At 34.5% G+C, this 17,066-nt stretch overlaps 1 protein-coding gene across 1 annotated transcript in view; it reads left to right on the top strand.

The window, feature by feature from the left end:
- The window catches only part of PSMD14 (proteasome 26S subunit, non-ATPase 14), a 49,378-nt gene extending 32,780 nt beyond the window's left edge, over positions 1–16,598 (top strand). The window contains exons 9-13 of the mRNA XM_075511888.1: positions 6,406–6,513; positions 9,875–9,949; positions 12,522–12,647; positions 13,934–13,996; positions 16,172–16,598. Coding sequence (XP_075368003.1) covers positions 6,406–6,513; positions 9,875–9,949; positions 12,522–12,647; positions 13,934–13,996; positions 16,172–16,270 — 471 coding nt within the window. The 3' untranslated portion in view covers positions 16,271–16,598. The remainder of the gene's footprint in view (positions 1–6,405; positions 6,514–9,874; positions 9,950–12,521; positions 12,648–13,933; positions 13,997–16,171) is intronic.
- The last annotated feature ends 468 nt before the right edge of the window (positions 16,599–17,066 follow it).

The raw sequence follows: 17,066 nt of genomic DNA, 5'->3' as shown, positions 1-17,066 counted from the left end.
ACATGTGATACCTACAACTTTGTCAGAATCTTTTATACCTGGAACAACTTTCATTATTAGAACTGGACTTGCTAACACTTTTCTATTGTAAAGGGAAAAATTCTAAAATAGAAAAGATAACTTTACAATGTGTAATTTTGGTTGAAATTTCAAGGGTACATTTCTGTACATTTTGTACAACATCTAGTACATTTAGATACTCTTACAGTACTGTGGTGTCTCTTAACGTTGACTGAACAGAGCATTTGGTGCAGTAACCTGCATATCAGAGATGGAAACATCCTAATTTGATCTAGGCAAGAACCGAATTTTGATAGGAGCCTGATTCGGAGAATAAGGAAGTAGATACATTTGTGCTGGATTTGATTACTGTTGATTCAATAAAGACTGATGCTCTTTTTCCTGAAGACTCACATTTGTAAGAGATGAATTGCATCTGCCCTACCGTGTAGGCCACTCAGTGTTTTCAGTTCAGGATGTGTTTTTTGTAAACCTAGGCATAAACTACAAAGTATTGAACTGTTTTATTACTGCCAGTGTACCACTGTGTTGTTTGAAAGCCAGCATTTTTTATAGTAGTTGCACATACTCAGAATAACATATTTTGTATATTTTACTTCCTAATTTTTGTAATGGGGTGCCAAAACTGTTATCAATGCTGGTGTTCTAAAATTTGTTAAGCAACATCCTTTGGACTTGCTGTGATTTAATTAAGTGATGTATGTTTACCTACTAAACCATTTATGTAGGTTACTTCAGTTCATGCCCTTCCTTAAAACAAAAAAGTTCCAAGAAGACTTTTTGTTGAAAAGTATTAAATGTTTAATTTCCTTTTGCTGTGGTGGATTTAGAATAGTCCATTTATCTTCATTAAGGCATATAGCTTTAAAACTTGTGGGTTTCCTACTTGGGAGTTATGAATGCATGCCCTCACTTGTCAAGATAAATGTATTATACTGTAGTTCTCTCCCCTCCCAGTATGGATATTCAAGTTGTACTGCAGATTTGACCACAAGTAAGCAATTCTCTAAGGACAGAGAAGGAAAATGCACATACTCCTAGGAATATATTTTCCAGAGCTAAAATTGACATTTTATAAATAATTTCCATGTTGCAAACTTCAAACTCACAATCACAGCAATTCAGTGATATGCATTTGGCATGAGTCAGTTTCAGTTCTTAGTGCTTTTCATTGGAAATGGCATAAAAAGTAAGATTTCTTTGAATTTTTTATGTTGTGGGCTTACAGGGGACAGAAGATGTTCTTCACTTGTAGTTGTCTAACAGTGCATGGCAGCATAAATAACGAAATGGTCATAAGCCCGAGCTGCACTTCTCGGGTCACATGTTCCATTTCATTTTTAAAGAATCTAGAAGCAAACTAAGCAGTTGATAACAGGTCAGTTGCAGGTGATAAAAGAGATTTTAGATGGGACATTACTTCTTTTTCCACACCTGGCATAACCACAGTATATCTTTCGCAGAGTTGTCTTTAAGCACTGGTATGTTTGTTCATAAACAGATGGCATAAACAATACATCGCTATTTGAATTCCAAGGACACAATACATTTTTAAAGATAGTCACCATATGTCATAGATTCTTCACGGGGGAAAAAAATATTGATGTTAGAAGTTTTTTTAATTTAAACAAAAAAGGCTGACTTATTTCTAACTGAAGTTTACCATTAAAATACAGTGGGTCTTGCAAAACAGGACTGTTTCTTTCAATATTGTTTGTAGATTTTATATTGGAGGGATTTAATAGAATCAAGTGTGTAAAGTACTCTTGAAATTCTCTTGATTTTTTTTTTTTTTTAGTAAAAAATACGCCACGAAGTTATGAAGACTGTTTTAGAAAAGGTGGTAATATATATATGTCATTCACACTCTCAGAAGAAGCTAGAATAAGTCTGGCTACTAAGCATCCTAAATTTTAATTAAGCCATTATTTTTAATAACTATGTGCAGACTATAAAAGGCCAGATTTTTATCTAGTTAGCAATTGAGGAGTCCAGCGCTTGTCTTAGACTGTGAATAACTATGAATCATATTAATTATAGCTATCCTCAAATGTATTAAGTACACTGAAGATAATTGTAAATTTTGTTTCTAAAAATACATTATGCGGGCTCTACTGTGGGTTGTTGACCCTGGGGAAATGCTTAAAAAATGCTGTATAGTTATTGTTTTTTAGATTATTATGCTTTTTGAAGCTAAGACAGATGTACAAAAAGATGCAGTTTTTATTTTGTATTGGCAGCTTCCAAATATTTAGTATCTATTTCCAAGAGCTGCAATTAGTAAAGCATCCATGGTACTGAAATCCACACATCCCACAAGCTAATTATATTTGCAAGGTCAGATTGAATACATATTTTCAGAAAAATAAAGGGTTATATAAATGTGTCTTCTACTTGGCTGTTATATCACAGTTTGTTGATCTGGAGTATAATGTGTACAATTCACAAATTTGTCTGATAACAGAAAGTGGTGTGTGATTGTGTTTATTTTACTAACCAGTATATTCACAGCAATCACTTCCAAATATCTCTCCAGTAAAGATGTGTTAATTACAAAACAGACAAGGTCTTCTATTATATTAAAGCTACTAACAAGAAGACAGCAGGAATCACACATGTAAATAGCATCATCAACCCCTATTTTAGTCCTCTGTTTTGATCTGTGAGTTGCGCATAGACCAAAGGTGCTATTAAAGACTCAGTATATGAAATAGGCAGCATTATATGAACAAAATTTATTCAACAAGAAAACAGACCTTTAACATGAATTTAACAAGCCTGAGAAATTATAAACTCTCATATGCTGCAGATTCATGCAGTGATAATAAACAAAAAAGGAAAGTAAGAGGTTTCCTTAAGCTAGCCAAACTGCTAATGGTTTTGTTATAAGCTGTCTGCTGTTGAAATGACCTCTGAAAAGTCTGAAGACACTTGTACTAGGAAAAATTAAATGGTCAGAGTGGTGGAAGAGTTGCACTATGGAAGTGCATTAAAAAAAAAAATTACCTTCATATTTCTGGAAAATATCCCAATGGCATCGACTTTTAACTTTTTTTATGTCTTTACAGAAAGGGAATTTAGCATGAAGCTTGGAAACTGTAATTTTTACTAAAACAGTGCATGCTGCATTAGGTAATTTAAGTACAATGGAAGCTTAAAATTTTTGGATGAGAAATACTGACTTCTTACAACAAAAATCTAAGTAACTGAGTGGGGTTTTGTGCTGCTTTTAATTAATCCTTAGAGGTTCTTTGTTCAAAATACTGTGTCTAAAGTTTCCACCGTAGAATACGGGGTGACCATGTTGCTGTCATCTGATTGCATCATGCTGTACTTCAAAATACACCAACATAGAGAGGAGACTTCAGCTTGTACACACCTCCAAGTGCTCACCGGGGCTTTTTTCTTGAATCTTACTGTGGTGTAATTAACACCTACTTCACCCATTGTTCATTAGTACACTGGACATTAATGAGTCTATTTATTTTGATATAATCCTTTAAAGGAGGGACTGATTTGTGCTCACTGTGAAAAAAGTAATTACATTTCATAGGAATGAATATGTAGGATTTATTGTTGTATTTATGTTTTTATTGCTTATTAGGTCTAAATTTAGCCTCCAGGTTGTTGAGCATGTTAGTTTCTTTAAGATGGTTGCTATAGTGATAGCAGCAAATTCCTTTAATCTTAGTGTAGTTAAAGTATTTAGTTACCATTGGTCGTCACAGTGCAACTGAGACGAGAAACATCATTTGCACGCGTACTTTTTGTATCCCTCTGAGATTGCAGAAATCACAATTTTATCCCTTTTTAAAGCTTAATATTTGTGATTGTAGTATTTGATTTGTGATTTTAATATTTCATACCACTTTCTGTTATATTGATATTTGTTCTACTTAGGAAATACTTGCATTTCATTCCTTCAGGAGGACAGAGAGAGCAGACAGTCCTTTCCCACGCATATAGTACCTGAAACACTGACAATTACTTCTGGTCAGAATTAAGATGCTAGAGTAATATTCAGTGTCACTCAGAAATATTTTAGCAGCTAGTTCTCGTATTTTAATGTGAAATTTATCCAAACATAACCTTGAGAACACTAGCTGAAATGACGAATTTATTATCAAAACTGAGTTTAATCCGTTTTTTATTTTGGGTTTTCTTTTTATTTTACATGACTTGAGTCCCAAAACAAATCTATGCTGGACAATGCCATTTGTTCTTGGATAAGCTCAACATTGTCTAGTGAAGTTCTCAGTTAAACTCAATTCTAGAAGCATGGCCATGAGTAAGTTATAAAGCAGCTCCTTGTGATTATAGTATACTGCCGAGTTCATGTTTCTTGCTCCTCAGGGTAAATTTTTACTTGCTTGGGGTTTTTTTTCCCCTTATCTAGCTAGCCTCTGGAGAACCTGTGGTGTGGAATTTTTTTGCTTTGCTTGACTCTTTAATTTATACTGCCTCTTTGTTATGGTTGGGCATTTCCAGGTGTTCATAAATTAGAGCATCTGGTTAAAATGGAACGCAGAGATATATACAAAAGCTTGTCACAAGTGTTTTGAGATAGAGAAAAATCTGATAGTGATAAGAAAGGAAAAAATACAATTATTTTGTATGTTACCACAAAGAATGTATAGATATATAGAAACAGTTTCAGATCTTTCTGAGAATTAAGTTTTTTTTTAAATGTACTTCCTTTTTTGTAGCATTAGTATCAGATGGCATGCTTCTGCTGCATATTAAATCTGAATTGTGTTTTGTTTTTATTATTGTTCAGAAAAAATTGTCACTGCTAACTCACTTTAATTGGGTCACAACCTAACATTTTTAATAAAGAAGAATTTTTGGTCCATTTTCTGCATGCAGTTTTAAGACATGACATATGCAGGTGGATCTGGCTAGTCAGCTGAGAGTCCAGGCAGTAGCCCTTAGTGGCACTGAATCACTCAACACAACTGAAATAGTTGGGTCTCAAAAGTAAATACAACAGGTGATATGTTATTAGGCTTTTTCAGTTTACACTTTGATAATTTTTTTTGTTATAAATACTTGCAGATTAATTTTATTTCCACATGAATGACCTCAATATTTATATTGTACTCCTAATAAATTGCATATGTGTTTAGTTATCAGTATTTGTGCAAATGGAGAAGAAAATGCTAGAACCAGGTGGGAGACTTGATGTCGCTTTCTCTGCAGACTTTCAGTGACAGTGGTTGATTTCTTGTTTGTTCAACATAAAAGATTTGCTTCAGGTCTAATTCCTCAAAATATCAAACCAGCCATATAAATGTATCTGTTGTAGTCCAACCCATAGTATGGAGAGGAAGAGAATAAAAATGATTGTAGAAAAGCTGTTAAAAGGAGATTTAAACTATTTAGTTTAATGAACTAGGATAACTCTTCAAACATATGCAGACAAGATGCCTGCAAAGTATGTCTGGTGCTATTTCTGTGGATGTACAAGGCTGTACGTGCACCAGTCCAGTTAAAAGACCGGGGCCTAAATGAGAAATCTTATCTTGCAATTACAAATCTGTAATGGCGAGTACCCAGTAAGAGTGGTTTTGAATATATTGTTGGTGTGTTCTCAGTTCTGTTTCAGCTCACATAGGTGTTGGATAGGGGTGTGGGTTTTATTGTATGGAGCCATGAAATCCTAAGATTTTCATAGACAAATTCAGCACAGGACAGAATAAAAAATCAGTGATGGTTTTTCTTTATTTGCAATGAAATAGCACTGAATGCTACCTACTGTGTACCTTTAAATCATAAATGACCTTGGTTTTCTTTTACTGTATTTTTTACTCCTGAGCATGACACTGACAAGGACTTTTTAATCCATCAGGCAGTTTATAGACCCTTTCGTAGTCACAAGAAGCAAAAAGCATCTGACTAGAAGGGAATACATAGGGCAAGTTCCTTGCTGGCTATAATTTTGTTGTCATTTCAAGTATTGTGGTAGTATAATTGATGTGACAGGACTGGGCTTTAGACTCGGTCCCTTAGCTTGTGCTCACTTTCAGTTTTAGTCTCTCTCTGTCATTCATTTTGATTGGATAAGATTTAGGTGACAAACATATGCATACCTTTGAAGCTTAGAGTAAGCGTACATAAAAATTCAATGCTATATGATGATATCATGTATATAAAACTTACAGCTCCATGGAAAAGGTAATAATTGGTGTCACCTTACAATACAAGGTAGTGTAGTGTGCTGATAGCATCACCAGCGGGAGGCTGTTTTTTATTAATATTATAATTAAATGATTTTCTGGATAAAGGCCAAAAACAGATGAGAGTTGGTTGTGCCTTGTCCACTGTTGCTTGGCACTATTAGTTGCATTTTCTAAAAAGAATTGACTTGACATCTTGTTTTTACAGGTTGTTATTGATGCCTTCAGATTGATCAATGCTAATATGATGGTCTTGGGACATGAACCAAGACAAACAACTTCAAATCTGGGTCACTTAAACAAGCCATCTATCCAGGTAAACCCAGTGTTGATAATCTTGTAAATTGCAAGATTTATTCAGCAATTTTGTGGAAAGGTATCTAAAAACAGTAAGCTACAAATGGTTTATTGTTCTCTGTATAGTATTTACCTGCATGCATTTATAACTGATGTGATTCATCAATGGAGTTATATATGTGAAGAGTTTAAAATTGAGCCCTAAATTAGCTACCTAAGTGGGAATGCTTGCATAAGTACGTACAGCAAAGGTTAAAGTACAGATTTACGGAAATGCAAACTTTTAAAAGTGACAGTTGCTGTCATACCATGTGATGCAAGATAGGTACTGTTTTCAGTACTGCAATTGAAAAACTGCTGCTTATTAACATCTCGGCTTTCCTAAAGATAATTTTTTCTGAAGCAAATTATGGAAAAAGCTCCCACTTCATTAATGATCTTGTCTTTCTACTATATGCTTATATAGGTTCTTGCTTAATATGTCATCTAGATTTAACCTTGTGTCTTAAATAATCTGTGATTTTTATGTAATGCAGTAATTTGCTGAAAAAATGGTGGAGTAAGAGATTCAATGGATGAATAGTATGTTTGATCAGCTTCAACTGTAATGCTTCTTTTGAGTATGCTGTCTTATATTTCTTTGCAAGTATTTGTGAAACTTAAATATTCAAAGTTTGATTTCTGACCTTGACTTTCACTAGTAAGACAAAACTGCTGGTCTTCAACGAAGCAAACCTTTATTTTGAGAAATAGCTTCTGTCCTGAAACAAGTATCCTCTGGAGTGATTAATGCTTTTATCTATGTCATTCTTCTGCCTTGATGTTTTTTCCTTTTTTTCTCTCCAGAAAACTTTTTTCCCTTACTATGCATTCTAAAAAGCATGTGTATTTACAACCATAAAGCCTAATTCCTGCTCTTTTGATCTGTTACTTGAACAATAAAAGTAATATTTTCTAGATAAACATCCAAGAAAAAGACCGTACACTAGTCATAGTAGAACTGAAATAAGGGCTAAACTTCTGCTGTAAGAGAGCCATTCTTTGGGAGTTACTAGATCACCATACCCCTGTCTTTCAAAAGATTAGTTGTTTTTTATTACATTGAAACCCTTTACTATTTATAAAAATGCCAGCCAAAAAAATCAGACAATTAAAGAGTGTCTGCTTCAGGAGGTTGTTGTGTTTTACTTTTGATGTTTGCATTGGTAAAAACTGCGAACTATAATGAGTATGAAATAAGCAGCTAATACTCTTGATTGGATGTAGGCAAGCCCATGCTTGCATGTTTCAGGGCTTTTCTAACTGGGCTTTTCTGGGCTGTGTGTAATGACCTCCCTTGTAAACCCCTGTAGTATTGTTCAATTTCATTATTTTAAGATCACTGTCACTACAGCGTGGCGTATTTTGGCCATGGGAGTTTTGGGTTTCTGTTGTTAGAGTGGGTATTTTTTGTTTGTGCTGTTTTTTTGCAAGTTGGCAGTGAGCTGTTGCAAATGTCACTGTTAAGCTAAAAATCATAGTTTAAAATGATAAAATGATACTCTGTTCTTAAAACTGCAAAGGCTCTTGCAGTGTTGTTTTGCTTTTATTCTAAGGTTGTGAATAAAATTCTGACCCAGTCGAGGTCAGCAGCAAACTTCAATATTGATTTCAGCTGGGCTAGAAGCAGGGATTTTAAGACATTCCTTAAAATCTCAGAAATAAGAATAGTACGTGGCTTGACTTAGTTCCTTTTTTGTGGTTTTTCTTGTGTTCCCTTATCAACAGCTTTTTTTACTTGCTCTTTGTGCATCTAATTTGTAAGGCTTGTTGGAATGATGGTTTCCATTTGAAACAAGACACGTGAAGAACAAGCTTTGCTTTAGTGTTTTATGGATTTTAATTTAACCTGTTGCAGTGGCTAAACTACAACTACTGTTCAGGTTTGAAGTGGAACAGTTGTTTACCTTTTACATTTGTCTACTCTTTTAAAGAGTAATTTTGGAAGGGGAGAAGAAAGAAAGAGGACGGGGGGGAAGGCAAAGATGTTTGTCAAAGTTTAGGAGCTTTAGAAAACTCCCTAAATATCTACAACTGAGTTTAAACACAAGCCCCAAAACCTCATATGCAATCATTTTGATTGAATATAAGATAAGAAAATGGGATACGAAAATGGCAGTGAAAACTACTTATTGCTAATAGTTTCAACCATCAATTACTTTATTGATGATAAAACCTGTATTTTACAATTTTAATTATAATAAGTGGCACAAGTAACGGTTATCTGTAACTGCTGGTTCTCGTAAATGTAACCATTCAAGTAGTTTTGTATCTTTGTATATGCATTTGCAAAAGAAATCTGTTTTAAATGTATGTATGAGAATATTTTCAGCTTTCATACAGATAATTTTGGAATGCTGAAATATTAAGTTGCATAAGATGCATATACACATTCATTCTGTATAGCTCTAAAGAATGGTGGAATGATAGAAACAAATATTTACCACTAATTCTGCATATTTTATGTATGATTTATCATTTCTAAATGTATGCTTCATATGTAAAATTTTATTTGAAAAATAGATGATTTTACTTGTGATGAGGATTTATCATAGAATTTTCTTAACCTCCCCACCCCCCTAAATATTAATCCAACTCACCCGTAAGTCATAAATGTCAAAAAAAGTCTATAATGCACATGAGCAAAATAGAAGATACATGCATATAGGTGTCACTTAACCTAGTCTCAGTTGATCAGATTGTGACATACAAGTTTAAGGACAAATTTGCAAAGGGCATAATTATAATGAGGGGCGCTTTTTTTTTCCATTTAAAGTTAAAAAACAAAATTGCTTTAATGTCCAAGGTTAATTTGGTGCACATAGTCTAACTGATACCTGACATGTTTAATCACTGCTTCAGCTACTCTCTTTGTATTGTACCTTAGAGAATGAACTTGGGAATGTTGGCAGTGGTTGTAAATAAATAGATAGCCAACATTCTTTTGTTTGTAGCAGAAAGAGCCTTATATTTTAATAGAAGTGATAACCGAATTTGTTGAGAGAGGAAGGAGTTGAGATAAATATGTTTGTGCATATGTATCGGTCAAATGTTTGCAGGCAGTTACTGCTTTTTCCTCTGATAGTTGTTACTGTGTGAAAAAATCTGTGGTTTAGAAATAGAAAGTATAACTGTCAGTTAACGAACATTGAAAGAGAAATAGGAACAGGTATATTTACTTGATACCTAGTTATAGTCTCTGTGTATTTGTTTCTTTGTGGTTTTTCTCGTATTTAAGTGATGCTTGAGGATGGCTGTATTTAAAGGAACTCTTCCCTTCTAATATTTCTTCATTTCAATGGTGGGTAATTTTTATGCAAACTTTTCCCTGAATTTTACAGGCACTTATTCATGGACTAAACAGACATTACTATTCCATCACCATCAACTACAGGAAGAATGAACTAGAACAGAAGGTAATTGTTTTAGCTTTTATTCAGAGGATGTTTGTCCACGTTTTATGGAAAGTCCTCAGGCTGTTCTCTGCACTTAACAAGTTTCTGCAAAGTTTCGAGTTTTCAGTGATGAAGCTGAAAGACATACTAGCTGCCTTAGGTTTTTACGGGCTGGAATTCCTGAAGCTAGAAGACCGTATTTTCCAAAACCGAATTGTATAACTAAGGAATCTCAGGTTTTTATTTGCTATAATAACTTTGACAGAAGGTGCTTCCAGGTGGTATGAACGGAGCTCCCCAGGACTTCACTGAATATCAGGAAGTAGTGATGTCCTGCATTTACAGAAAAAATACTGTTGTTACTGACAACAAATATTGTCAGTTACTTTTGTGTCAAACTTCCTCAGTTGCAAGTAAAATCTAGCTTGACAGTCTCAATGAGGAAAACAAACCAAAAAAAAGAAAAAAAGCTTATTTATCTACAGAAAAGCCAGATTCTGTCCTCAGTTATGCCTGTGTATGTTCATGGCCTTGTTAGGGTTATAAATTGATCTCAGAGTTGGAGTTTATGACGAAATGATCAGAATAGTTTTCTCACTTAATTTTGACTTTTAGAGGACTAGAAGTAATAAAATAAAACCCTGACTTTGAATAATGGAAGAATATGCATGCAAATCAGGGAGTTGAAAAGAATTTGTGAAATGCATAACCCTTCTTAGGACAGTATTAGTCTTTCAAGACCTCACTGTTACTGAGAAGAGTAACAGATTCAACAAAACCAGTGCTCTCAGGAAATGTCTGTGAAGCTTCTGGAGGTTATTGTTTCCATTCAAATACAACAGTGTGGCCAATCCAGTCTTTTCTCAAGTTCCAAGTGTGTGTTTTTCTTTAATGGTTTTACATATATAAGCTATTACCTTTGCAAGTAGGAGAATAATCTTGACCGAGTTAGGGAAACTTTAATCTGTGAGGCAGCAACTATCTCCACACATCTTTCGTGAGGCAGGATAGCCTAGCTAAACTGTCCATATGCAGTTTGCCTGCAACTAAGATCTTGCTAATACAAATTATGACACAAACTTTCAAGTCAGTTCATATGTTCCAAAGCCAGGTTTCTTTGGAAGCTGTACATAGGATGAAACAGGCACTTTTATTCAGGTGATAGCAATTACAGGGCTTATGGGTTCTCAAAGATGTCTGTAGTAAATGTTCACAAATTGAAGGCAAGCTGAAAATATTTGCTGAAAGGGTCCTACCTACAGTCCTCAAGTGTGCAGAAGATCCACAAAATATGCTTTCTTTATTCATGAAAATCAGGAAATTGCCTTTGTAGCTATTCCTTCACTCTTTCAAGAATGACGTCAGAGTGTCAAGTAAAACATTTTAGATATTTCTAATAGTCCCCACATTTATCACCATCAAAACTCTGCATCGCTTTATCATGTTGTTTTTAGGGCTGTTTACTTTGTAGGAGGACAAACACACACAAGTCATGCTTTGGTTGCTTTTGAAGTTCACTTCATCACAACTGTGGCAGCTGCTTGCATACAGTTCAGGATAATCAGTGAAGCCTAAATAACTACTTCATACATTTAATCCAAGCATTAAAATATTTTTCTACCTCATCGGAGGCCAGAAGCTTCAACCATTCCTTATTTGGCAGCTAAAATATTCACCTTTCTGTTAGCTCTCCTACAATGCAATTGTGCATTCTCAACTGTCCTGATTTTGGCTGGGGTAGAGTTAATTTTTTTCCTAGTAGCTGGTATAGTGCTGTGTTTTGGATTTAGGATGAGAATAAAGTTGATAACACACTGATTTTTCAGTTGTTGCTGAGCAGTGCTTACACTGGTCAAGGACTTTTCAGGTTCCCACGCTCTGCCAGGTGCACACGAAGCGGGGAGGGGGCACAGCCAGGACAGCTGACCCAACTGCCCAAAGGGCTATTCCATACCATATGGCCTCATGCTCAGTATAGAAACTGGGGGAGTTGGCTGGGGGGCAGCAATCGCTGCTCGGAGATGGGCTGGGCATTGGTCAGCGGGTGGTGAGCAATTGCATTGTGCATCACTTGATTTGTATATTATTATTATCATTATTATTATTTTCTCTTCCTCTGCTGTCCTATTAAACTATCTTTATCTCAACCCATGGGTTTTACTTCCCCCCCCCCCCCCCCCCCCCCCCCCCCCCGATTCTCTCCCCCATCTCAGCAAGGTGGGGGGAGGGTGAGCAAGCAGCTGTGTGGTGCTTAGTTGCTGACTGGAGTTAAACCACAACATCAACCTACAGCAAAAATAAAAAATTACAGAAGAAAAACCTAAGTATTCCTGTCAAAGTAAATGTGACCCTGGTTTCCATGCCTCATTTTCATATTTAGGGTCCAAGAAGTTTGATCTTTAAAAACTTAGGCAAAATCTATCATCTGCTTTAGCAGAATAGTTGGTTGTTGTATTTCCTGTATTTAAACAATGTAAGATCAGTAAATTTTTTATTACATTCTTAGTATTATAAATTGTTTTTCTGTCAGAGATCTTCATAGTATTATGAATGTATTTTACAATGAATGCTCTAAAGAGACTTTGTTTTGCAGATGTTGCTAAATTTGCATAAGAAGAGTTGGATGGAAGGTTTGACACTTCAGGACTACAGTGAACATTGCAAACTCAATGAAACAGTAGTGAAGGAGATGTTAGAATTAGCTAAGAATTATAACAAGGTATTCATATCCCATAATGATAGTGTAACTGTAGCTGTGTTTATGAAGTGAAAAAATTTATTACTTAATTTCAGAAGAAGTTGATTATCACAAGCTTTATTCAGAATTACTTGTAAAGGACTAGACTATAAGAACAAAACGATTGTTGCAGGAGCTCTTTTGGACCTTGGTTATTTGATTTGTATAATCTGTTTTCAGCAAAGAGTTTCTTGGGATTTGGTTAAATTGGGCACAAATGTGGCTTTAATGGCCTTGTGGAGACTGTGTTTCTTATTAATCAACTACGTATCATTTCTATGTGAAGTTGCATTAGCTCTTTAGGCTTTGCCACCCAACTTTTTGCCCTAAACTAGCAAAGTGTTTAATTACATGTTTTGCTTTGAAATGTGAGTAATCGCATCAATTTTGTATTTTTACTTAGTGAAGAGACTATGAGATTCCTGTAGATCAAAATAAGCAGTTGATTGTATTCTTCATTCCTTCAGTCAAGGACTACTTGACCAGTGTAGCAGAATAAAGGTTATTTATCTCTATCATTCGAGTAGATAGATAGTAAGTATTTAGAACACATTCTAGAGCCCAATTCAGTGTTCTTTTTAGATAAAGAAATTATTGGTGTTGTAAGAAAGAGGAATCACAGTTATTTGTACTGTTTTAATACTGGCACTTACACTTAGAAATATTTTTTATAAATACTAAATCTCAACAAGCACTATGAGTAGTAAGCACGTCAGTCATTCTTGATGAGTGCTATTTTTTTAACTTCTAAGAAGTCCTTAAAAACAAAATTCAATATTACATTCACTAGTTAAGCTGGTGGATTTACCTTATAAAGACACTGTGGTGAAAGCAACAGAACATTATAAAAATGTATTAAAATAAGTGATTTTAAACAGTATAAAAATTTGAGATCAAACTTCCAGTAGTTTAAACAATGTAGGTAATGTTATTTTTGGTTCTGCTTTACTAGTTTAACTATCTTCAACTATCTTTAACTATTGATACAGCTCATTTAAGTTTTTTGCTTAAAAACAGTTTTGTGAATATCTGACAATAAAACCATTCATGAGTATTTGCCTTGATCTTTTGCACTAACAGTTAGTAATTAAAACCACGTCTGCTGAAAAGCTGAAGTACCCTTCCTTTTGACTTTCTGAAATGTGTTGCTGTTTGATTTTTTTTTTTTTTTTTTTTTGAGAAAGAGAATTATATTTTGAGAATCTTGTGGCTTGGGGAAAAAGTAAATGAAATCTGAAACACTGACCTCTTCTGTGTTTCTTTCACAGGCTGTTGAAGAAGAAGATAAGATGACACCTGAACAGCTGGCAATAAAAAATGTTGGCAAGCAGGTGAGGTGTGATGAATTAGAGTGAGGTGGAATGATATGCTTCGTTCATTCTAAATATTAATTTTTTTACATGTGCGTAGGTGATTTTAGTTCTACGTGCAAGATATTCTCAGTGCTCCAAATAATGAATTTATTTTTGTTGAAGATTGTTGTGTAAGGAACAAGGCTTTTGACTATAGGCAATCAGCAGAATATCTGCAAGTCGTGTTCTACATGCATTTGTGTTACATGCTGAGGAGCAGTGTTGAGATTTGGTAGTTTTTCTTTTTTCTTTAACTTCTTTCCAAGAAGAGGCATAAAGATATCCAAGACTGTGTCAGAGGCCAAAACTGTGCAGACTTTTAAAAAATAGTAATAATTGAAAAAAGGTGGGAGTGTTGTTTATACATTATCATGGCTAAAGAGCCAGCTCACCCCTATCTTCAGTTCATGAACACACTGTCAGTGCTTAGCTCCAATATGCAAGTAAGCTGCATTGCTTTGTATTGCTGTTGAAGGAAAACAATTTAGGACCGTAGCTGAAACTGAAAACACCCACTCAATTCATTCTATACCTTTGCAATGTCAGGATATAATGTCATTATAGAAGACTTGACAGAAAACTATTTCTACATTTGATTTCAACGTAAAGGTTGAGGAAATGTGCTTTGGTGAGGGAGAAGAGAGCACAACAAGTTTGTAAGAAGTTGTGTTCAAATTCAAGAAGGGCAATGGAAACAAGAAATAGCTTTAAAAATATCCAGTGTGTCCTTAAAGAACCAGTATTCATTGTATTGCTAGTAGCAGTAGAAGAATTCAAAGGATTCTGGATTGCTCTTATGTGTCAGCTTCTAGCAGCTATGTCATAACACATCTGCACTATTGTTCAGTCACTCGTGTATTTCTGTAGCATTCAGAACAATGGAATTTATGCACACCTACACATACATAAATACATATATAAAATAAAACACGTAAGAAGGGTTGTATTTTAAGGGTTATGATGTCATCTCAAACAGAACTTGAGCTTCACTAGTTGTTTAAATTATTACACATACATGGAAAAAAATCTATTTTGATACAGTTCTTTAAAAATAATTTTTTTCATGATAAAATTATTAAGTTTTCTTTGAATTACAAAATGGTTCGGTTAAGTAATTTCCATGTGAGTTTTTATGCAACTTATATACAAAGCTGCTCACAGTAGAGATACTATGCTATTAGGTTGCATAATTTGCTAGGAGCAGAGAGAATACTGGAGAACTGTATGATCTTTGAAAGTTATTTATGAGGACAGCTTACACAGATTTTTCTAGTACACTTTTATGTAAATTTAGATGGGTTCATTAGATTTTGACAATAATTTTTTTTAAAGTTAAAATTCCCACACGTTATTTTATATTTTATTTTATAGTCTTCCCTATTTTCGTTTCTTTACACACAAGAATGCTACAATAATACTACAGTAAAGCTTGGAGATGTTTTTTAAATGTGCCTGATAATTTTGCAGTATTTGGAGATTAATTACTTAATCTCAATTCTGAAACTGAAGAAGTGCATGAGTGTGGTTTTCAACCAGAAATAATCTTATTGTTCTGTGCAGATGCCCACAAATGCCCACATCAATTGAGTAATAGTGTGTGGGGATGTGTATTTTCAGAACACTGCTCAGGCTTAGCATTCAATTTTTCAGAACATTTGAATATAGCATTGTGCATTTTTTCATTTTTTTGTGGGTATAAATACGCTAATTTACTTGCAGTCAACACAACTATTCAAAGACTGTGTTAGATCATGCTTGAGTCTTTACAGGATTAGAACATACATTGGTACAAAGATCTGAAAACAAGTTGCAATGTACCAGAACTAAGATTAAAATATTGGCCTTAGTGAGATACATAATAAATTCCACATATTCTGTGTTGTCCTTAAAACTCACAGCTGTCACGGTTATTCCTCAGATGCTGGATAGAAATTTACTTCCTAAACCTATCCTCAACTTACCTGAGTGATAGTATGGACTAATAAAATCTTATTAATGGAAATTCAGTCATTTACTAGGTCTTGTTAGAATGGAAAATTTAGGAGCATTACTGGCCTGTGTTGCTTAACTCACAATCTGAATAGACCTGAAGTAAATGAAATACTTCAGAGATGTGTTTCAGTCATTTCTCTCACGGCATCCTTTGTATTTCAGGACCCCAAACGTCATTTAGAAGAGCATGTGGATGTGCTGATGACCTCAAACATTGTCCAGTGTTTAGCTGCTATGTTGGATACAGTTGTATTTAAATAACCGATTTACTGTTTGTGATGCTTTCTGTGTATATTTGTTTATTGTTTCTAATACTCACAAAACAGAGACTGAGGCTATATTTGATTAAACGGAGACATCTGACTTCATTTGCAGTGTAAGTGCAGCACTATAACACCTTTCAGTCTCTGATTGTGCAGTTGCTTCAGTTTCTTCATGTCAGGGTCTTTACAGATTCCAAAGCATTCAAGAACACAATGTGGGCAAAAATGTATTACATTTTCATTTAACATTTGGGGGGAAATCAGTAGTACATATATATTTTGATTGTTGCAACATAATAAAAATACATTTACAAACCTATCTTAAGTTCTGGAAGGCCTTTTTTGAGAAAGGACACTGGGAATTAACAGTGTAGGAAAAGTGTTGGTAAAAATTTATTTCTACCCACTGTAAAAGTACTGAGATACTAATTGCTAGGACAGCAAAAATTCTCTAAAGGAATTTGGCTCCTGTTGATTACCAGATACTCTCACTGAGATTAAAAAAAAATTTGTAGTAGCACTGCATTCTGAGGATGTACAAAACCAAAATGCTGAAAATTCCCCTGCCAGCTCCCTTTCAGTATTATTCAAAGCCTAATAGCCACAGAAGGCAATTGACCTTAAGAAAATGAATTCAGTGATGCTGATAACTGAATGACACAACTCTCACAAGCAGTGTCATAAATAGCAGTATTCTGAGAATAAACATTAAAGTGATAGAGGCTGTTCTAGGTTATTTGAACCCTCCCTCCTGCGAAAGGGAACGTACACGAGTTGTCCGTATGTATAAATAT

Source organism: Mycteria americana, chromosome 9 (genome assembly GCF_035582795.1).
Source record: "Mycteria americana isolate JAX WOST 10 ecotype Jacksonville Zoo and Gardens chromosome 9, USCA_MyAme_1.0, whole genome shotgun sequence".
Classification (NCBI taxonomy): Eukaryota; Metazoa; Chordata; class Aves; order Ciconiiformes; family Ciconiidae; genus Mycteria; species Mycteria americana.
Note: the sequence above shows the minus strand (reverse complement) of the source record. Positions and strands in the feature narration are given on the sequence as shown.